At 36.2% G+C, this 25,048-nt stretch overlaps 1 protein-coding gene across 2 annotated transcripts in view; it reads right to left on the bottom strand.

Moving 5' to 3' along the window:
* ADK (adenosine kinase) overlaps positions 1–25,048 on the bottom strand; it is a 258,375-nt gene that overhangs the window by 118,840 nt on the left and 114,487 nt on the right. For both annotated transcript variants that reach the window (XM_072339917.1, XM_072339916.1), the window contains exons 5-6: positions 23,854–24,026; positions 20,613–20,721 (exon numbers count right to left, since the gene is read on the bottom strand). In XM_072339917.1, coding sequence (XP_072196018.1) covers positions 20,613–20,721; positions 23,854–24,026 — 282 coding nt within the window. The remainder of the gene's footprint in view (positions 1–20,612; positions 20,722–23,853; positions 24,027–25,048) is intronic.

Raw genomic sequence — 25,048 nt, forward strand, 5'->3', positions numbered from 1 at the left:
CCCAGATGTGTGTTAGTGGATCTTGCTGCGGGCTGAAGACAACATATGAGACTACTGAGATCATACACGCCACACGGATGCACTAGAATGAATAACCATTTGGATCTTCTGTATGAAAAAAACATGAATGAAAGATGTGTTAGGCTAAAAGGCACGTATCAGGAATCCATTAATATGTTTTTATCAGAGTCAAAAGCATCATTAAGAAAGCATTATGCTCTTTTGTGAAATGGATCCGTCATGCAGAAACATCAGTGGGAGACTTGAGCCTTATCAATTATCAACATATGAGAGATTTTTTTATACAAATTAGCACTGCTCCTGTCAGAATGTTGCTATGCTCACATGTGTCTAACACAATGTTGTCTTCTTCCACCTACACTCACTAGAAGTACAACAAACACGTCAGTCATTTTCATCAAAAAAACAACCAGACAAAAAATCTGCCACAAACATAATCGCACTCCCTACACTCCAAATTCCAATTTAATAAAGAGAGGCATTTCAAGAAGAAGCTTTATCTACTTCTTGAATCTTTCACTGGGAAGTTTATTACTTCAGTTACTGTAATATATCAAGCCTAGAGTAAGACAGGATCCATACGCAGAATGTGATCACGACAGGCACCAGCTGTAACGCTCATTCATCTACTGGTGTCTGCATTGGTTACAAAAGAGGTGGAAGACTTCACTTGAGTGAGCTCAAACAATCCTTTTCTGTCCCACATGGATACCACATCGGTATTCACTTTTGTGAGAGACTAGTCTTCCAGAAAATATTTGTTTTAAAAGAAGAGAGCTGGAATACTCGATTTGTTTGGTATATTTAAGGATAAAAATCTTCAGATTATCCCCTGAGAACATATACTCGACATTCATGAAAAGGATCTTTGTACTGAGAATAAGGATTCAAAGGGAAAAAAATAATAATGAGGTATCAATAGTGTTATTGCTGACCATTAGCTATTTTCATGGATGGATTTTTAAAAATCTTTATTTTTACATTACAGGTCCTATTCTGTCATGCTATCAATTATTTTATTCCTTTTGTCCTTATCCTTTCCAAATCTAGCTTTTTTCACATCTGTAATTGCTCATTTTCCATTACTAGAAATTTATATAATTCTATCCTAGGTCTTCTATTCCCATTTGGTTGTGTAAAGGAAGTTTTTCTGTTTTAGTATTGGGCTCCAACTAGGAGAAAAGGACACGCTCTCTCATGGTTTACCTACTTGACAAAAATTCATAGCTCAGCAGCTACTAAAAAGCAAAGAAAAAGCAGATATCCAGTCTAGGAAATAATTCTGAATAAATTACAAACATAAATCCTCACCTGAAATACAGTAATCAGCTCTTGGGAGCCAGGCAAGTCACCCTGACTGCAGATGGACAGTGAAAAGCAAGCACGAAGGCTGGGACTGCGCTATTTAGAGTCAGGATGTCACAGAGGTGTGAAAACCAAGTTATACTGGCAAAACAAAGAACTACGATGTTTAATATACACGTAAAAACAAGGAAGGATAAAGCTACTAACAGAAACCAGAGATCTATGCACACATGCTGTATTTGAGCTTGTCTACACTGGAAGATAAATAACACAGAATGAACTCCCCAGGAATCTCAAGAAAGGCCACACTGGAGGTTTATCCATGTTTTCAGCATGAAGCACATCCTGCAGCACCTTCAGGGAGGTGGGCATGCAGAGTGCTCGTATAAAGGTAGGGCAGCTACCATGCTATGAACTCTCAAGTCCCACTCGTACTCTTCCTCACTATTTCCTAGTTTCTGCAGTCAAACCTGAAAACATTATGCACATTAACAGATTCGACATATTCCACTTTTAAGGACAGTCGTGTTTACTCTCAACCTACCTGCCTAATGAGATTGACGTTGGGAGCTGCCTGGCATTCTAAATTCATATCACTGCTTATTCCATGTTGAGCACCTCATCTACACACACCATTTCCAGAGAAAAATCCTAGATTCTAACACAAGAAAACAGAAAACACTGTGCCTCCCATAACAGGGATCTGTGGGGCATCAACTTCCAGGCAGCAAATGAAAAAACTTATGAATAAATACATTACTTAAGTACATAACTTGTTACACCAAGATGTCACAAATGCTCGGTGTTTTCGTAAGTTCAACAAATGATTATCCACATTTACTTGTTAAAACAAAACAAAACAACACACAAAAAACAACAATAACAACAAATCTCAAGAAATCTTAAACCTCGACCCGAGGAAGATCTTGAGTTACAGATGACTGAATGCTGAAAGATTATTTTTTTCCCCCATTGCCCTACATTACAGGCAGGATCTCCTACACACTCTCAAAATAACTGTAAAAGTTGTTCCTATCTCATCCAACGCTTTCTTTCTCCTGTGTATTTTTTGTTTCTCTTGTTGAAAAAAATATTTTTTGAGAAAACAACTGGTGTCTAAATCCCATTTTTATGTTTAAATATCTATTCTAATGAGAGTGACACAACAGGCAGAGGTAAAAAGGAGTTTGTTTAATCAGCACCATTGATTTAAAGCAAGTAGAGGAGATCAAGTTAATTCTTGGTTTTTGATTAGAAATGAAAATCAATGACAGCATCTTTGTCTAACCCATGCCTGAACGGCTGCATTCAACAGTCTCAGTATAACTTTGGAGAGTACATTAAACTACCAAGATCAATCAGAATACCAAGTACTCCTAAACAAATCATTGCTAAAAGGAGCTCAACTCCCTTTCAGTCAGAAACAACTGTCAACATTCCTGCTATGTCACAGCTGGAGCAGCAAGGCCATCCCTGAAAGTAAGCTTACCCAATTGCTTTCAAACCAGTCATAAACATGTCTAAACACTTGCAATATCAGCCACAATGATGATAATAAATGTTGTGTATTCCACAGCAAGGTAAGTGGTTTTCTTCGGATTTCTTATGTACACCACTTCTCGGAAGAATTCACTTAAATCCATAGAAATTTCCCTAAAGCTAAGCCCATTTTGACAGAAAAGCAACAAGAAAGTGTGCTTAATTTTGCATTTGACTTGCTAGTATCTGAAAACTTGTTTTCTGAAATTAAATTACCTTTTCTGCTGCTTTCTTTAGGATTAGCTTCATGAAGTCAGATGACGAGCTATCATTTTATTAAAAGAACTTAGTGTAACACATTCAGAATTCAAATAATCCTCACAAATGTGGCAGTTCAATAAATTTTAACAAAATTATAATGACTAAGTTTACAGTACAGGCAACATTATGCATCAAATATTAAGATCTTAACTTATAGGGTGGTCTTACCAGCACAATCTCTTAAAACAACCTGTGAGGTATGTAACAAAACTGTGAGCAAAATTGGAGAAAAATTACATTTAGATTTACTGCTACATTTGAACCACCAACCATAAGCACTGACATTAGCACGAGGCAAATGAATCGCTGCTAGTCTGGGAGTCTTTCAGCCAACAGTCACTGAACTTCAACCACACACGTCTGGAGAAAATGATTTGTTTGCTTTATTGTGCTTAACCAATGCTATCCTTTCAGGAAAACCACACTGTAAACCAAATGGGGTATCCCACATCCTGACAAAGTATCGTAAGTATGTTGAATAAAAACACAAGCAGTATTAACTACAGTGCACTAAGCTCCTTTATAAAATGCTCTTTGCCCTCTCTCTCATTTAATTTCCTTCCACACTGAGAAAAAAAGTCACACCTCCTATGTACGACAACAGTTGCAGATTATACTACTACTGCTTTTTAGATGATCTATGAAGTCCATGACTCAGGTTTTAAAGGCCTAACAACCATGTGATAGCGAGCCACAGAGCCCTGTAGCAGGAGGGGTTCTCAGAGTGATTAGATCATTTTTTTTTTTCCTTTTCTATTTACATGAACTATGTATGGCACAAGTAAATGAAACTGTAAAATAAAAAAGTATGGAGAGCATTGTCAGGAAGGTGGCTGAGGGCTATGAATATTTATTAAAAAGGATATCTGTGGACTAAACCAGCAGCCTCTGCAGCCAAAGTCTTCTGCTTCCACGCACAGAAACCCAAGATTTTACAGCTAAAATGGTAGCTACTACATTAATATGGAAAGTTAAAAGATAAACTTGTTTGTTGTTGGTTTTTTTTTTCCTGCATCTTATTGCCAAAAACCAGAGTCTGGGGGGAATCTGGGGTCTGTGGTGTTCAATTATTTGAAACTTTATGCCAAACAAAGCTGTACCAAACAAAGCTATCCCAAACAAAATAAAGACAAATAAATTCATTGTGTGTCCTTTCATAACACATTTCAGACAAAGATAAAGAAAACCAAATAGTTGATACTAGACATTAAAAGAAAAGAGCTTTTAGAAAATAAACAAATTATGAAGTAAAAAACAGCATACTGAGAAATTTCGGAAAACAATCTTCTCATCAGAGGTTTTTATAATGAGCACACTCTGTGGCAATTACAAGGCAAAGTGAGTCATTAATAATAATCCTTAACATCTGGGTAGAACTGGGGAGTTCATAATAATATGTTCTCAAACATTGTGGCTCTTCTGGCAACAACTACTGACATGGAAGATGAACACACAATGTTGCAGAGGATTTCTAAAAGCTTTTCATTCTTTTTTATCAAGAGTTTAATTTGAGAACTGCTTTTATGCCCGCTCTAAAACTTCTTCCTCATTTGTCATACCAGGCAAATATTAACTTCTGATTTGCACAAGGCTTATTTTTGAACCATTATCCATTTCAGGGCAATCATTATTTCTGAGCATTGCTAGGCAAACTTATCAGTGAAGGCAAACAGAACTCCAAAGCAAATACTGCTCTTGTAGAATTTATATCTAACATTCTTTATGCATTTCATGAAAACTTCCCTATTTAGCCAGAGCTCCTCAACTTGAAGGGACTATAAAGAGATTGTAGATTTAGCCCCAAATCTGTGGACAGTAGTACTGAAGATTCTGCTTAATTCACAGCTCAATTTTTAGTTCAGTGATGTCATATTAATTATTCTGTCTTACTTCAATTAAAATAACTAAGGCATACATAAACATAAAGTATACCTACAGTGTAACTGATTTTTGCTTTTACTTAGCTGTGGGCTACTGTTACCCTTCTAGTATAGATGAGTCAGTCTGCAGCATTGACTTCTTTTGCCAGCAGTTATATCAACCAATCAAGGTTCTTATTACCTCAGTCTCGTTTCTTGTACCAGAAGTGTATTTCCATTGGACAGTTTCAACTGGAGCAAACAAGAATATGCATGCTATCTAAAGGGCACACATATTCAATGCTAATAAGAACTTGATATTTTCCTCACTTAAGAGTCTTACAGCTACCAATGGAAGCACTACCTGAGAGTAGGAAAAATAGCTATGTATTTTCTCTTAAAAATAAAACCTACCATTAAAACTGTAACAACTGAAAATTTAGCTGATTTGTAACAATAGGACAATACAGTGCTCTAAAACTGATTCAGTGTAAAGTAGTATTTATTTTACAATAAAATGTGTCTACTTTGTGTTACAACATATACAGTACTAATCAGAATAGAAAATAAGATTATGGCTGAATTTAGATTTTTAGAACAAACTGTTACTGGTTATAGCAATACTGCTCAAGTACTGCTAGGAAAAGGAGATGATGTATTGAAGCGCAACTGATACATCGATTGCAATGTATGAAGTTATCTATGTTATGAGAAGTAAGCAAAAGCAAAATCCAAGGTTTCCTAGTCTTTAATCTAAACTGGTTGAAAAAACGAAAATGGGAGGAAGTGTGACACTGTCCTTCCTTCCAAACAATACATCACTCAGCACCAAAATATCCTGCACTCTGTTGAATGGTATGAATTATTCTCCCAAATGTGGAAGCAAGAATAGGCAAGAAGACTTCAACTCCAGGTTAAATAAATATTGACTGTGATTCAGTTATAACTTTTTAGTTACTATAACCATTCATGACCTTCAAATTAGAAAAATGGAATTCCATTTCCTGGGTGGCACACTAGGTGCTGCCTTCTACAAATGCAAATCTAAATCCACCTATGAATTTTCCTCTTACACAATATACCGTACAGTCAGAATTAAAAGTTTTGCTGTCAAGGCAGGTATGAACTGTAGTGTCTTCCTAGTTAATAAAACATACTTTAGGCATTTATTAACAAAACTGTTTTTAAATAGAAAACCAGTAGCTTGAACACTGAAAAACACAGTGAACGTTCTGCCATGGTTCACAAGTGTTTGATCAGAACTTTACTGTATTTGTACTTACATTATTACTATTTTTCTGGAAATATATAATCAAACTATGTGTACTCTTTTTATGTAAAACAGCTATAGACAATGTAACAACATGCCCCAAAGCAATTTTTTCCAAACAAATATTGCAAAATTTACACTTTTTCATCTCTAATATTTTTGTCATACATACCCTTGTTCTCACCTTTCCTCTCTCACTAGGTCAAAATCAAGGATGAGAGGCACAAGGTATGAATCTTTTAAACTTATCAGCTGAAACAGTAAATTATCAGATCCAAAATTCTCGAAGCTGAGTATCTCATCCCAAAAGCAGCCACAAGAGGATGTTTAGGTAAAAGTAAAGCAGTAGAAGCAAATACAATACCCTTCCAGCTGCCAACTATTTTTTAGTCTAGAGAAAGCTTGTCCAACCTGCAGGCCAAATGTGGCCCAGAGCAGCTAGTAATGAGGCCCCACAAGATCATAAACACTTAACATTATTTTAATGTCATTTTTAGTGGTATTTTTCATGAGCCAATTGCATGTAGCTCGAGAGTGGACTGCATAGGCAACAACAGAACACCGTGGAGGAGAGGGCGTAGTGCAGTGCTAACTTCACCTCTTGGGCCCACCACGTACACTCAGTCAAACCTGCTCGTATCACACATCACATGCACTTGTGGCACTCAATGAGTAAATCACAGTCATTACTGATAATATTTCAACTTACCTACACGTATGCATGCCTGTGAAGACAAGGCTTTTTGTTATTAAGTAGACATGCAACTTTTCTTACTTAATTACTAAACTTGAGCTTGTGCTATTTTGTAAAATAATAAGCTAACAATTTAACTGCAGAAGAAACACCCAGAATACTCATGCAGTGCTGACAAATTTTCTAGTTGTCAACATCTCAAAAAGCTTACAAAAACCTAAAATCATTTTCAATATGTCTCTAATTAGTTCTGTGATACGTATTTATTATATTATGGCATTGTCTGCAAATTGTCACCAAAGCCATGAATTTCAAAGTCCGAAGGACTGAGTCACTGCCAGCTCCGGGGGTTCCTTCAAAATATGGATGGTGATTACTTCTCTGAAGTAAGGTGTCTAAGTTAGGGCAAAATGCCATAAAGATCTTATGATCCGTGTAATGACATCACGTCATTTATGGAATTAAAAAGCAAATTGGGGCCAGAACTTGAAAATGAAAAATGTCTGACAGATTTAGAATTTCTGGTGTATTTGAGCAGCCATTTAAATAAGCTAACTATGTGTCTTTAAGGTGAAAATCAACTTATCTGTGCAATGTTTAACACCATAACCATGTTCAAAATGAAACTTAAATTATTGCAAGCTCAGGTTATTGCAAATACTTTTTTTTTATATGAATAATTAAAAATATGCAGCTTTGCTTTCCATTTCTATAAGGGAATTTGAGATTAAGTTTCAAGGTTGCTGAATTTGTTTATTTGTTGGTTTTTTTTTTTTTGTATATTTGTGACTCCATTTTCAGTTGACATAAGTACATTACCCTGTAATTTCCAAATGGAAACTCTGAAGTTATAATCAGACGTAAGAATCAAAGAAAAAAACCTGATCGTGCCTCTTTACTAGATTTTTGTAAGATCTATCTTAACAGAGGAAAAAAATCATAGTTACACCTTATTCATGTCACTGTTTTTTCGAAGCACATATGTTTGTAAACAACTGTTTTAAAGGATAAAGTGAAAAAGATTAAAATTAGATCAAAACATCTCTTATGAGCACCTTGAAAACTCATGAAGAATTGCAGCCTCTTCCATTGAGCCACACAATGATGTATGACTTACAAGAACAAGGTCAAACATCTCACGTTTGTTTTTGTTGTCCTCTATTTTTTTTTTTACATATATATTATATTCATATATATATTTACATATATATTGTATGTATTTATATATGTTTTAATTATAAACATTTATTGAAAAAGTTTTGTTACATGTATGCAATATGCATGTGTGATGTATTTTGTATGCAGTCCATGTTTATTCCTCTCTGCTCAGTGTGGCCCAGGCAAACTAAAAGGTTAGACACCAGCATCCTGGAACATCTCCTACAGAGACCTGCAGTCGCAGGAACAGTCAACCACTCTTCTCATGCTCTTTTCTGTTGGGCCAGTGCTGAAAGATTACTAGTAATGCAAAAATTAGCAGAAGTGACTGGACTATTAATTGACAAACCAACCTCCAGAGTTATATCAGTCTCATGTTCCTTAGCTACATTATTTCTGCTTATCATTCTAAAGTGTACCATTATCTTCCAAACTAGGATAGCTTTTCATCAGCACAGCAGCTAGTCATCACTTACTTCAAAAACAAAACTGAAATTAACTCTTCTTAGAAATGAGATCATTTCAGCCTAACACTCTGGTAAACAGACATCGCCAAAGACAACAGAGTGCCTGCAGTTCTACATTCTGCAAAACAGGAAATCAGGTTAAGGACTATGACTGAAACTTAACACAGTAGAACTAGAGAATACAATACACACTGGAGAATGTGCCTCCAATTACAGGTTGCTATTTCTTTTTTTCCTTAAATGCCCTTTTCTGATACTTATCTAAGTTGTAACATTGAATGTTTTCTGTTGTTTGTTTCACTGATCCATGGCAATTGGTAACAACTCTGTAGTCAGCCTGATTATTTTATGGATGTGTTTGTACCAATCTCAATTCTGCTGACAGTTTTATGATCATACTGATAAAACTGAGAATGTATTAAATTCATATTCTGAAAGTTTGGGGTCTTTTTAATACAGTTCAATACTTTCAAAACAATTAGAAACTGATGTTTCTATTCAACACATTTACCACCTGAACAATCAAGCAGTAGATTCTGCTGCAATACAAACCTCGGAGTGCTCTGTATAGAAGGCCACTCTAAAAACTTATCTTCTGTTAGTCTTCCATGGACTACATTTTACACTCCTGCTGTTACCGAGCAATGCATTAAAGGCAGGTCACGTGATTTCCCTCATCACGTCAACAAATGATGGCTCAATTAGGCAGATAAGAATCTACAGCCCTCAGCAGAAACTCTCTTCAGCCCATTCTCAGCAGTATAAAGAAGCACTTAGAGACCGCACTGGGCCTGGGGAATGAATGCTTGCTCTCCTTTATATGCACTCATTGAAAATTTCCCTTTTTTTCTTCAAAGCAAAATGAATCCTTCATATAATCATACACTATTTTCCTATACTCAGCTACAGTTAAAATTCAATTGATGAATAAAATCAATACTATTAAGTCTAAATTGTCTCTCAGAAATAAAGTATCTCACTAAGTAAATGAATAAAACCTCTAACTTTTGGCTCCAGTCCTTGAAGGACAAGGGAATTGATATTTAAGGATGAAATTCAGTCTTACCTTAACATTCTGTAATCAAGTGCCTTAAAGAGTTACATACACAAAGACTGCCAATGACAGAAAGCAAGGCTATGAATGCCAATATTCTGGGCGCACTCAATGGATGAGAATATTACTTCTGCATCCCCCCAATTACTCACATCGTTTCCCATGGCCATTATCTACATACTATGGTTTTGCTGAATTTCTTAATTTTAACCCTGTTGTAAAACAAAATCTACTAAAAAATACTGTGATGTTTCACTTTGGGTCATGTAGAGAGAGCAAGATACACACACACACACACAAAAATCAGTACATCCCTTCCTCACATTTCCTCTGTTTGTCTCTTTATGATTTTATGACTCTTTATAATGCTTAGCCTCTACTTTTTGCAAAACACCTCACTGTTGTTCAGCACCAATTATACTCCATATGGTCCTAAAAAGACATGTTCAGAGGCATATGCTGAGGCATATTTCATGCTAAATACTGTTAACTGCTGTTCTCCACCATTTTCAAATTTGCAGGGAAGTACTGTTATATTGCATCTGGCAATACCATAGTTGGCAAAATAATAATAATAATAAATTAGGAAAAGAAGTAGAACAATATAGCCCATAGATACTGCACAACACAGCTTCAGTAACTTTGGAGTAAGAACAGATAATGAGGAAAATCTACAGATCTTTCTTTACTAGGAGAGTGGAACAGGCCGCCCAGGGACGTTGTGGATGCCTCATCCCTGGAGGTGTTCAAGGCCAGGTTGGATGGGGCCCTGGGCAACCTGATCTAGTAAATGTGGAAGTTTGTTGGCCCTGCCAGTCAAGGGGGTTGGAGCTTCATGATCCTTGAGGTCCTTTCCAACCTGGATCATTCTGTGATTCTGTGATCTTCAAGGTCTATAGAAAGACTTGTGATTTACAAAAGACTTAGCAGTATCTATGGACTGCAATGTTAAAGGTATACTTATCTTTATGGTAAATACTACAGACTAGTATTCATTAAATGATTACACCAGAATAACTGCATTCAAAAACAATGAAAAAATGTTGTCCCTAACCAACATAGCCCATACAACAAACACTATGGTGCTAGCACAACTGATCTGGGAAAATGAGAACATTTCCCCTGGTACAGCAGCTGTTAAAAAACATCACTGTATCAGGATGCTTATGCCAGAGATAAGTCTATAACTCCTGGATGCTTTTCCACAGCATCTGCATCAGCAAAACCCTTCTTTTGTGGACAAAATCCGAATGCCGTAAGCTTTTAGTTAAGTCAAACCTCTTCAAGGATTATCAGGCCTTATCTGTTACCATGATGGTCTGAGTATGCCTTAGAAAGCAACAGTATCCACCTCTATTTGCAAAACTGTTTTAGAAAGTTGTTTTGAAACACCACTTATTACTCATTTAGAGAATTATTATCTCCTTTATTTAAAGTAAGAAAAGAGAAAAAAAGGAAAAAAAAAAAAAAAAGGATCTTTGTAGCAGCTCAGCCTGAGCCACAGGTGACACAGTGCACTGTTGATTGAGCACTGCACCAATGACTGAAAGTACTAAAGCCACACCACAAAATGTGACTGACCCTTTCTTTATGGTTCCATTCTTTTAAAATAAACAGTCAAATGAACAAACAGAAAAACCCAAACAACTCAAACACCACAAATATCTCAACAAAAGCAGATCTCCCCTGAGAAACTGGACAGGTCTTTTTCTTCCTTTGTACAAAGGCCAGTCCAGGATTTATCTTAGGACCTGGAACTTCTTTCAAATGCTGGAATCAGTCAATTCCTTTTTCAAAGGAACCTGAAAACAAATGAGACTGGCTGGTCTCAGCCTTCCTCCTGCCTCTTCAAGAGCAAAAGAACCTACTACAAGGTTGTAGAAAGCCCAGCCTCAAAGTCAAGCTATTACCTTGCGCTTAACATGTAATCACTGAAAACCTGTATACCAGTATTTTTAGGAAATGCTTTTCTTTCCCTTGTACACAGCTGACATGCACAACATGGTACCCTAAAATTTACTTGATACAAATATTTAGCATATGGATAAGCTGTGCTGTAAAAATAATGTTACTTTTTAAGGTAATTGTTATTTGTAGAATCAAAAGGGGGACTTCAGGTTTCCACCCTGCTTGTGACCCTGCTATTTTAAAACACCTTTGAACCACAATAGAGATGAAAGCCATTCTGTATGGTTCAGTTTGTGATCTAAGAAGAGGCAATGTATGAATGAAAATATGAGAAGTACATACATATTTCACTTCAAAATGAAGAAAATGCATCATGGCTTAAAACTTCAGTGTAAATGATAATGGATTACTGAAAATACTGAACATTATAGATAAAATAACTGGAAATATATTGACTGTATTTCACCCAATTCCAGGATGTGTCTTTGTTTTCTTTCATCAAAAAAACAATAATCTTAACTTCCTGCAGAAAATAAAGGTTTTGTGTTTAAAACAATTTCAATATTGCTATTACACATGCAAATGCTAAATGAAACTGCAATTCCAAGTTCAGACCAAGTAGGAGACTACCTTGAATAGTTTCAGCTCATCTCTCAAGTTGCACATATACACACATACTGTTTTCACACACAAAAAACATTTTCTTCATCTAAAAGAACACAAGTGCTGGTTTATATACAGGCACTGTTTTTCATGCAGCAGCTGATGGCAGAGACACAAAGAACACACGGATCTGGGGTTATGCAGCCTATGATGCGCCCATGCGCTTAAGTAACCAGCTCCTTTGGAAGGAGGAATCCCAGATTTCAATCAGTGGTACACAGAGTGATAACAACCAACTTACTATAAATTTTTGGAAGTCAGTAATCAAAGTAAGCAACAGTTGCTTACGGGTTAGCCTTTAGAACAACCTTAAATTGATCATTTTTCTTCAACTTTACCATAGAAATAATGAAAACAAGAATAATTCAAGGCAGAACCAATGCTGCTTCATTCTGGGCTTCTAATTCCTAGACCTGCTGGTGCTTCAGTTTTGAGATTTTGCTGTAACAAAGCTGACGTGGTAACAGGCAAAATTCTTGTGCTCTCCTAAAGATGGCATCTAATAAAGACTGACATGCAAAAGGACCTCCAGTAAAGACTGCCCCTCAAATTGGCTCACCTCACCCCTTTGAGAATGGAGGCTTCCCTTCTACATTTACATTTAAATAGTGTGTTAAGCCTGCCCAGACTACATACACAGGAGGCTGGGTGTTCCTACAGGCAGTCACCAGGGAGCTGGCAGATCCCTGCCCACAGCAGCAGAGCTGGCACCGCTGCCCACACCGCTGCACCACCCTGCCAGGCACTGCCAAGAGCTCGATTCAGTGTTTCAGCAGATTTACAAATTCTGCTAATGGAGTAAAAGCATGCCCTCCCCTTCATTTTTCCCTAAAAAGCAATATACTTTTAAAAGGCTAATGCAATCACAAGCATTATGTCAATGAAAATTACATGCTGGGTTTATCTCTGTAGGTATCTGTCAAATGCAAAGCACACACAACATCTTCAGCGTAATAATGATGTTTTATCATTTTAATTACAAACACTTTGAAAAAAATCCCTAAAGTGTACCAATTCGGGTGGTCTGAATTAACAGTAGCTTGATAGCCCAAGGGTAGCAAAAATAGATTGAGCTACCAAATTTCATAGTAGTTATAGCAGCTGTCTTCTTGCCTCAGGGAACCTGGGTATTTAACAAAGCAGACAGCTTGGCATTGGCATCTGATTAGTACTGTGTGTATTGTTGGATGGGATACGCACGGCTCTTTTGTTTCGCTGTTTGATTAGGAATTTGTAGAGCAGTGGCATTATTTAGCTTTTACAGTTCAGCTCCTGTATGTTCACTTGCAGGTTCTGCAAAAGGATATTTCCTTGTTTATCACTTGCTGCAAGTAGGGAATACTGTCTCAAAAGTGATCGATGAAACATGACAGGATTTAAATGTCAGGGTCAGTCTCCTCCCCATTTCCATGCCAAAATTTTGTTGAACCAACCGGGTAAATATTTCAAATTGGGGAGAAAACTGAGGAAGGTGAAAAACCTGTTCTTCCCTCACCGTAAAACATATACATTATTAAGAACTAGGAATTATCTTAGAATATCATTTATTTCACTTAAACTTTAGGTGGGAAAATTTCACAAAAGAAGCTTCACAGGGACAATCCAACCATTACGGTTTGGGGAGAGAGGAACTGATTTTTATTTTCCTACTCCCCAGTAACCTGACAGCTTGGAAAACCACCAAGAGCAAGAGAAGCTCCAGCTCAAAACAGATCTGATTAATAGGAAAAAATCTTAGTTAACATGCTTTATCTAAAAATGGCTTGATCTCAGGGAATAACCTCAGCACAAACAACAATATTACTGCGAGCCTTGCATTTCAACTTCATACAGCCCAAAAGACCCCCCACGTGGCTCTCCTCTCCTTCGTTCTTTAAGTATACATCACAAATTATTGGGGCTTGTTGGCAGAGTTCAAATCACTGAACTCATTGCAAATAGTCTACTTCAGCTAGAAGTACATTCTTTTACTCTATCAAATCCATCTGAGGTAATAAGACTTGATGTTTTATTCAACAGAGCTAAGGAAAATTGTTGCACAATAGGTTAATTCAAAATGGCAGCATAGAAAATGCATCTGTCAGTGGGGATCAAATTACAGGGCAAGCTCCTCTCAATGCTTAGAAAAACAAGTCTGCAGTTCTACAGATTATGTGCATGTGTGTGTTTAAAGGGGTGGGAAAGGAGCTAAATATCTGAACTAACCTCCAATTAAAGTCAATCATAAAAACAGCCAATTTAATGAGTACGAATTTCTTTGGGTAATTATAACACCAACCACTTTTTTTCTCCCCCTCTTTTAAATCTGTAATTCTGCCTTCTTGTTACTGCCTGCTTTGTCATTAATCGCCTCAGGAACTTGATTTCCTAGCAACAGACTCTGCCACCAAACGTTTGGCTCCCGTTCAACATTTTCTTTGTGAAAAATGGCACTGCTATTGCCGCCTGGCTGTTGCAGCGGGGCTGGCTGTGTAAGTGCTCTAATAATGCATTCTTCTAAAAAATAAAATAAAATCACTTGATAAAAGGAGCAATGACTGAGCATCACTAATTACTGTGCTGAAGAAGTTTATCTGCAATTTAAAGGCTACTGGGGTAGGAGGAGAATGACAGGAGATGAAACATTTATTCTTCATATAAATAAATGTAATTAGTAACAGAGGTGAACATCCAGAAATAAATATTTTTACTACGTTAAACAGATTCTCATTAATTTTCTATTACACAGAAAGTAAGTACAGTCTGTCTTATGAGTCCATGATGCACTATTCTGCATGAAGTACCTGTGTCCATCTTAAAGCAATGACGTTCTGAGGAGCATAGTATGCAAAAAATAAAAATCAATTTCTGAATTCAGTTTCCCTTCTAAGTTACTTGAGAAAACACTGACAAAAGCACCCATGCATGAGCAGTCACACCTGAAATAGCATAAAGCACATCGTACTCTAAATACATCACAGAATGACAAACTATCACCGGCAGGGAAACAAAGGTTTTGTTTTGTTTTTTTCCATTTAGGCCAGTAACTGAAATCCGAGAATTTCTGTATTGATGCAGATATACTTCCCCGTATATGTTTTAGAAGAAAGAAAATTGCAGATTTACTCCCTGCTTACACAGAGAATCTTATCACTTTCTTTTTCTAAATTTGTCACACTTCATCTGTAACTCCCAGCAAACTCAGTTCCTCACAATGGTGGTTTTTGGGAAGGTAATGATATCTGAGAGGCCAGTAAATGATGACCCAACTAATTTGCTAACTGCAGCTTCACCTTTATGGCAAAGTAAGACACTCAGAACTGTGTCTTCCTGGCCATAAAACCTATTCATTATTGAGAGAAATAGTTTTGCATCTCAAATGACAACATTCTGACGTCAGAGCAATACAGCAAGAGTTATCAATGGTGGGAAAGGAAAAAAAAAAAAAAAGAAAAGAAAAACAAAAAAAAGCTATTGTGGAGTTATTCAAACAAATGACTTTTCAGGGGATATTTTGATTCCTGCCAGTGCCTGTCTCTCCCATTTCCCATGATGCACACACAGACCCAGCACATTTCAAAGAAAAAACACCTATCACAATCCGTTGTAAATTATCATACTCAACATAGCAGTAAATTACAATAAAAATGCCTTCATTGAACATGCCTCTGAAAGGAGGAGACAGCACAAAAGAAATTTCATTTATACTTACATTGTTGTAATAATCAGTATTTTTTCTCAAGTAGAATAGCCAAAACCCATGTAAAATACAGTAAAATGTTATTTAAGCTTTGCTACACATTGCTGACATCGAGCTTATGTTTTGACAGGCTCGTGTTGAAACCAGATAATTCTGCAATCAAGCCCACTACACCACCACAGTATCTCTCTGCTTAGATAAGCACTTAGGTATTAAAAGAAAATAAATATAAAAAATACCACAGCATTTACTGAAACATACCTGAGTGCTTAAAGGTTCAAAAGCTTACCCTCCGGCAGTGCTACATTAGTTCATTATCACATGTTGCAACACCTAGTACCCTACAAGAAACATGGCCTAATACCAGAATACATGGTCTAGATCAGAACTATCATTAACATTGAGTTAAACTACACTTGCCATTAACTCTGAAAATACAAAAGAGATGCTGATGGTAATGGATGTAATTTAATTTCAGGCAAACAAATCTAACTGGTATTACAACATTTTATACTCAGTGCAGCGCAATTGAAGGACATCTCTATTGAGAAATTTCTATTATTTGCTACACAAAAGTAGTAAAAAACAATGGTTTAAACTTTTACGGATTGTGAAATAATAACAGCCCACACAAAGTTGACTGAATGAAAGCACTGCCCTCTCTGAGCAAGTCAGACAATATGGAAAGAGAGCAACGCTAAATTCAGCTTCATAGAAATAAGCCTTAGGACTACAAAATAGTTCAATTGCTTCCCTAGTCTTTACCTACAACAGCTTGCACAGAACCTGAAGTTCTCAGGCATTTTAAATGCAAAAAGCAAAGTGAAGTGAACATAATGCAAACAATAACATGCAGGAACAGTCCCAAGTCCCTTTCATGAACTTAGATGAGTGTGAACATCAGCAATATCACAGCCATATCGAAGTGTATGTAGATACTACCAAAAAACCCTTTGAGACACATCACATATAAGAATACACACAAACACCAACTTTTTAGTATATAAACTATAGCCACAAAACACAAATCCAATGACAGTCTACAACCGAAACCTACTACTTTAATTTGTATAAAAAAAAACACACGTCTTTCACCAGCAAACAATCTGGTTGGTTTCCCACAAAGATCTGATTGATTTGGGGAAGCTCCATAAACTGACCCATTCCAAGATAACACTCAAGTTACTGCATAAATCCATAGACTGGAAACCGAACTGCAGGCAGTACTGCCACTTCATGTGTTCAGTGAAGCAAAGCATTTGAATGGGTCAGAAATAGTGAAGCAAAGAATGAGCTTTCAAGAACATACTTGTTACTTCAGCACTGTAAATAATACCATAGCAGCCAGTGGGAGTGTTTCACACAGCTAATGCCTCCACACGACACTATTAAACAAATGCAGGTTTGAGTAAAGCTAAATAACTGGGAGAAGTAAGGATGACTAATTGGAACAAGAGCAAAATACATCCGGGAAGTGCTGCATTAACAGCAATAGGGTTCGCATACACATGGAAAGTTAAAATTCAGCTGTCTGTATAATAAGGCAGTATCATTTGTTGCTGAGAATGTTTCACAAGGTTAAGTGAAGCTTTTAATAGAGAAAAGCATTTTCTCCTTTTCCATTTTCTTCCTGTTATGAAATGACAAGTGCCAAATTTCTTACTAACACAGAGGTGCTAATTGGAGTCAAAAGACAACAACTAAAATACTCCACAGTTTGTCTGCTATCTTAGGTAAGCCTAATTGAGAGATTTATTTATTTATACAAAAATCATGCACAAAACACAACTTGAGATTATTTTTATGTCAGGTTGTGTCCCATTCACAATTTCAGAATCAGAACAATGCTTTGTGCTTTCATAACCCTCGACTTATTCTGAAATAGGGGAAATGTCTAGGATAAGATTTTCTAGGCCCAGTAGGAACTACCTAAAATGCCTAGCAGTGAATTCTAATCAGGCACCAGCAGTACAGCTAGCTGATCCACAACGAAATGAATGTGACAGACCAGAAGATAAAATGTCAATGGCAGAAATTACTGCAAGTAGATGAATAATATCTGGAGAAGGGAAAGAAATCGCATGGAGTTTGACAGTACACATAACATATCTTAAAAGATACAACACCAAGTAAATTTAAGGGATGAAAAAACACTTTTAAAGTTTACTGTTTTTGCGTAAGCCAGGGCAGCCTTTCTGCATTTTGATTCTATCTGTGATTTACAGGGTTCTATTCTTTGCTGTCTTTCTCCAATTTGTCTGCCGGATCCGATTACCAGATGGCTAAAATAAAGGTATTGTGTTCATTCATGGCAACAGAAGTTGTCTTTAAGGGGTTCTGTCATGGGTTCACTATCTTTTCCTTTGTACCTACTCCCTGTGTGAATTGATTACATTTCAGAGCTAAGTTTCATCTGAGGGCCATTCTGCTGAAAGCTGCATTGAAAAGCATATTATCTATCCTAGCAAGCACATACAGATGACCACAGGATATCGCTGACCTGTCCTAAAGCAGCAACCGGCCTACTCTGCCAAGAAAATAGATTGTTTGATAATCTCAGAACAAGGATTTCCAGAAAAAATTATCTGTCACTAAAGCATACAGCAGTGCAATCCAGGAAATAGGTGAAGCCTGGATAGAAAGACAGGAATAAAAAGCGACGTAAGCACAGTGCAGAGCCAGAAGAGGTAACAAGACTCAAGTGAAGACAGACACAACAGTGAGCAAATTAATGACTGAAAGAGCAGCAGGAGTGCTAATTGTTCACGATGTGGATTTGTTTAATCTCATCGACCACTACAAACCTGTGAGTAGAGAAGTTAAAGGATAAAAAAAAGTGCGTTCAGCTCTATGTGTTGTCTCCTTGATTTAAGTTAAGGCACGTGTGCCATCTGTAATCTGAAGTGATAACACTGTACCAGAAATCTCTTAAATGAACCCAGCCCTGAGTGCAATTGCTACTGGTGTGAAACAGGTTTTTCACCCAGCAGATATTCCCTTGCAAGCAGATGTTTTCTTAATATGAAGTCAATTTAGCAAATACTTAATATATTAGCACTTAGGTGTTCTTTACCCACTAATAGATGCACATTCTGGATTTCATCTTCCATCTAATTCTCTCTCTCTTGGTCAAAAGGCAGGATATCACCCCCAAAAAAGACTGAAACACTTCTAATATATATAAAAATTAGTAGAAAGCATTACTGAGTCAACATTAAAGGGACCAAATGGATAGAGTACAGAAGACAGGCTTCGGAACTAAAATAAGATCAAAGTTATATCTTCAGGGGGAAAAAAACAAGCAACAAAAAAACAACCCAGAAACTTATTTTCACTTTCTGTAATTTTTCCCACTTTTCCTAAAGCAACTCCACTAGGTTTATAATTATTTTTTTTTCCCTAAATCATACACTGGGAATTTGAGTAGTATTTACATATAAACACAGCAGTAAAAAATAGCAAATAAAAGCTTTGGGCAGCGCGCTAATGTTTCTTCAGGTAACATTCACTTTTATACATTTAGCCATACTTTTAGACTTCCAGTATCTCTTACCCAGTAGCATTAATTTCTAAGTATGGCATTTGGAACAGGGTGAGGAATAATTATTGAAAAATAGACATAGAACACTTCAAAACCAGAAATTAAAAATGAGCAGAGCATTAATGCTTTTTTTTTTTTTTTTCCTCCCCCTTAAACTGCAGCACATATGGCAACAGCAGCAGGATGTATTTTCTTTGTATACTGAGAAGGTTATAAGTATTTTTTGACAGTTTATAAAGGGGCAGACTTGGCCACACACAAGAATCAATAACAACCATGTAGAGCCTACAGCAGTGCACACTAACAGGCTGTAGGAGACATTAACACTAGCTAAAAGAAATAACTGTATTTTCAATGAACTTGTTCCTCTTGGATAATCAATTTTTTACACTTCTTACCAGCTGTTCCCACATAACTCAGGTAGTGGAATGGAAGCAGCTGTCATACAGAATCCATATATTACATGCACATTATGAGGTTTTAATCTGTCATAGATGTTTTACATTTGTTAATTTTGGTCAATCATATCAACTTGTGAGCAAAATGAAAACAAATCCACTGCCTCTGTTTATGCAAGATGTAATTTAAACAAATGCAGTAATCTGGCTTGATTCATTTTAGAATGGCAAACAAATAAATATTGTGAATTTACTAATTCCCTATACTCAAAATCTCTTTATTACAGGAATAAGATTTCATCATTTAAACCAGTTTACACCACTATCCAAATTCAAGAGGTTTATCACAATCATTGTTTCTGAAATATTGAATTATAAAGGTGCCATAGTAATTGCTATGGAATAAATAGCAATTAAGATTGTTCACACAAATAAGCTCAAACTGTTTGCAGTGAATAATTATGCTAATAGTGTTTTTCTACATCATTTGTGCATCCTTCACAACAATTTACAAGAAAATGTAAAATGTAAATTTGATGCACGACTACAAAAGCTCTGAAAATATATTTATTACTTACAGTTTTTCTCACTAACTTAAGAATGCACATGAGTAAATGATTCTTAAATGTTTTTACATTTAAATTTAAAGAAATTGTACTATGATGAAATTGGAGCAGACATTTTCTTTCATGTTTATGAGGAATCATCCTAAATCCATGCAATAGGCATGGTCGTTGCTTAAATCTCTTAATGCCATAACTCAAACTTTTGTAAGTTGGAAGAAGCTGAACTTACCGCTATATAATAAACTTTGGCTTTTTCCACCAACTTCCAGTTCTTCTCCAAATCCAGATGCTTTTCCTTCTTGTAGCAATTAGCAGCAGCAAGGTTAGCTACAAGTGACCTAAGAGAGATTAAAATCCAGGCATCAGATCCTCTTTGCTATTACTACTGCAAATTTCTCAAAGATGATCAAAGATCCTCACAGGAATATAAATCAGAACAACAGAAACACAATAAAATGGATATGCTTGGCTGTTTCATAATAATTCCTTTAAATGATATTTAAAATATCATTTGATTAAATAATATATTTTAAATCCATGCAGGCAGTTTACATCACGCTATTACAGATATCTATATTTATAATTTATGTATATACACATTTGTTTACAACCAACGTTTTTCCATTTCATGATCAAGTCCCTCTGCACAGTTTAACATCTGCAAGTTTCTGTTAAATGTTTTCCTGGTTCGTCCTAACACACAGACTAGAGTAGCTAACTTCCTTTATGTTCTACAAACTGTTTTCTGTCATGAAAATTAACAAGGTCTTAAATATGTATATGTCTTGCTGTTATCATTTTCCAATGAACAGTTATATTATTTTAAAAGCTGATTTTAAATTTTTCCTTGGAGCTGTGTTTTCCTGCAGCAAATGAGTAAATTACTACTTGAAAAGGAGTCAGGGCTTTAGATGCTCAATTGTAAAAATCAACCAAACAAAAAACAACAGCAACAAAAAAACAACCCAAAGGAATAAACAAAAAAAAAAAAACTCACCTTTGTTTTAGCTGTGCCAAACCAAATTACTAAAAGCTCATTTCTACTTCATTCTTTATGAATATTATAACAAAAGATATGGGAAATCAGCTGTAGATGTTATAGATGCATCCCTAAATGCAGGCCATAACAAGATAGTTATTTACTACTAGCTTTCAACTCATTACCAAATTATGATATTTTATTGTGAGAAAGTTTCTAGACTTAGAAGTGATGGAATGCACCTTTAAAATTAACACACTGCTGCTATGATATTTAAGCACAAGTGCCCAATAAAATGTAGTTACAGATGCAATATGCATTTACTGACAAACACCCCCTTCCCCAGCACATGTACACCTGATGCGGTACATATCACCCTTTACCACACAAACACTACTGTAAGGCAGTGACAACAGGGCAGTGTGGAATGCTACAGCCTGCTGCTACCAGAGTTTGTTACTACCTCCAGACTGAGAGCCATGTACAGGTGCTAGGAGCTAAGTGAATGAAGAATTCTTGAAAATATATTCCACCTCAAAACAAAACAGCATCTATCCACTAACACCATCTCTTTTTGTTCCTATCCAATATAAAGCACACGTCACTGGCAGTTCTTGTGAACTGAACAGATAAGGCATGTTGGAAGTAAAACAAGGAACCAGACTAAATTTCTGTATATATTAAAATATCCAGCATAGATCTGTGTTGTTTAATACTAGGAATATTCTAGAGCCTTCTCTCTTTAATTCTGAAGTCTAAAGCCAATGAGGACTGATGTGAGCATGGAAAATAAGACAAAGTATCTGTAGCAGGACAAATAATGTGGTAAGAAGTTCTATTCTTGATGAATGTTATCATCTCAATGACGATAAATCTACAGAATTCACAGAAGAGAATCAAGCAAGTTCCAGGAAAACTTGTATAATTCTGGCAATATTTTGAAAATTAAATTTATAAAGCAAACTAAGCTTTCAATTTTAATGAAGTCTTAAATATCCAGTAAGGCCCTAGCTAGAAAAATTCAGTCTACATGTGTTGCTAAGTGAAGTTATGTTCCACAAATCTTAGCAAAGACCTCATGTTTGCTTTCACTTACCGCAGGCTCTTGAAGCTGTAAGCCTAACTCTCAGTGGCTACATCTAACAGTAAATGATGCCCTGCATGTGAGGTGGAACAGAAGGTTGCTTCACTGAAGAAGCTCCAAGCTTTTCCAAATTAAAGCTAGGTCTAACAGCACTAGGTTCAACATAAGGAACACAAAGAAGGTAGGATGTTTTTCAGTTAAATATGGTAATTGGAGGCAGTTGGAGCACTTCAAGTCTATGGCTTGGTGGAAACTCCATGCATGTGCTACTTATGAGCAGAACATCCTAACTAAAGCTGCAGATAATGACAGAGCATAAATACTATTTTAGAGTTTAATCATGTGTTACAATTTGCTTTAAAAGCTCTGAAAAAAACCCAACAAAGTACATAAGTATTGGTAAGCTAAAGAATTTAGAGTTATAATCATGAAATAGCTCAGAACTCTTCTGGAAACAGCTTGACAGACTAAACAGAAAAAAGATATTTATTATCAGGTCATCTGAAAAGCACACAGCCACTTACTGGAAAATCCACGAGAGCTATTTACTAGTTCCGAGATCTCAGAGAGACATGAAAGCTGAATTACCTGAAGAAGGAAGTCAGCACATGCCCCATGAGGATGAGATTAACCAATAGAGCTATCAACTGCAGCCAGTTAAAAAGGTTCTTACAAATCAAGAAAAATGGTGTAAATCCAGTATGATTAGAGGGGGGAAAAAAGGCTCAGAATAAACTTGTTCTCATTAACAGAAGGGAGGCTACACAATAAAGACAGTAGTGGCAACCATCAGTCGCTATTTTCCTATTCCCTAAAGGAGAAATAAGTCTCTCACTTTCCCTATACGCTCTCCAGTGTGTTCTAAAACAGTGACTGAGATAAAGAAGAATCAGTGATTAAATTTGTGGTATTTGTGAAAAGATTTGGGATCGAAAGAAAAGTGTGTTATGTTAGCAAAGCAAAAATACTGCTTAGTAAGTTAAAGAATTGCTTGCAGACATATTTATGAATAAATTTACCTAAATTTTGAAATTCCATTGAGATGCACAAAATACGTACCTATTTTTCCTGAGTTCATGATGTATACCTCTTGACAGTCTTTACTTTGTTTTCCCCTTAAGTCATCTAAGAAGTGGCGATTGCTACAATGATGCATGCTTAGACACTATGTGACTAAACAGAATATCACAGAGAACAAGCATCGTCTTCTCTTTGAAGAACTAAGTATGGAAGATGAAAACTCTGCAGATATAATTAATGCCCAAATCCAGATGAACATGACTATAACAGCCCTCTGCTAAATCATGTCCCTGAGCACCACATCCGGTTTATCGTTCAAATCCAAATATTCCTAACAATTTACGCTCGATACATTCATATCTTAGGAAAATATTAATGGCCCCTGACCTGTTATCACTAGTGATGCAGGCAGCGCAGGTTCCTGTTGGTTCTTCACTCTGCTCATAGTAATGGGCATCCACATGAGCTTCCTCAGCCTTCTTCTTCAATATTTCTCCAAATTTATCTTTGCCAATGCACCCAAAGAAAGTTGCAGCTTTGTATGGGTTCTGAATCATCCACTGCAGATTGACAGAAAAAAAAAAAATACAGATAGTTAACAAGCGTGATATATCATTAATTGCTACTTTTTTCCTCTCCACTCACCTTATGTAATTCTGTGCCTACCAGAGCACTGTGACACATACCAATCCTACAGAATACTTCTGTGCCAGAAGTAAAAACACATGAAGTACACTGAGGTGGGAAAGACCAGTAACAAACGAAGAACTGACCCTTACAGAGTCACCTTGACTCTGGTGAGTTATTAATAGCTAATAGAAAGCTTGCTGGAATGGGTGAAGTTCATCATAAAATAGATTTGAAACACTTTGTAAAAAAACATAGCAGAAAGCTCATTTGTTCCAAAGAGACGCCCCACATTTACATTTAACCAAATAATAAGGTCTTTTTAAAAGAAACCTGAAGAGAAGAAAAATAAAATATTGTGACTGGACAAAAGGAAAACTTTATGTGATAAATCTAAAAAGAAACATTTTACAACATTAACAATACTTATTCAAAAACTAAATGGTGCCAGAAGTAAGCATGAATCTACCATTTAACTGTAAATACAAAAGGAAATGTTTCCCACTCATGTTATTGAGCCATACATGAAATTATCTATCCCCTATTTTAATAAGAGCAATACTATCACTCGAATTGTGAAGACCATAGCATGTTGCTATGTGCTATGTGCTCACATGCTATGTGAGTATAGCATGTGTTGCTAACGTGCTTTGTTATTTTATCAAGTTTCTCTTTTATTAACAGAAAATATCTTTCAACTCTTAAGTTTGCTACTAAATTAAACAATAACATTTAGCAGCAAAGAAAAAAAAAAAATCAAGCGTGAACTAAAAGATAAATGTGAAGAAACAATCACCGGCCCTACCCTGCTGGTGATGAGTCAACCAACTGAAGCCATTATAATCCACTCTAATTATAGTCAGAAAGCTTATCCACTCAATCTATAGTATGAATTAAAGGCTACATCAATTTACTGCTACGCTAAAGCCCTACTTGTAATTGTTTCCTAATCAAG

The sequence above is a fragment of the Excalfactoria chinensis genome, chromosome 6, assembly GCF_039878825.1.
Source record: "Excalfactoria chinensis isolate bCotChi1 chromosome 6, bCotChi1.hap2, whole genome shotgun sequence".
Taxonomy (NCBI): domain Eukaryota; kingdom Metazoa; phylum Chordata; class Aves; order Galliformes; family Phasianidae; genus Excalfactoria; species Excalfactoria chinensis.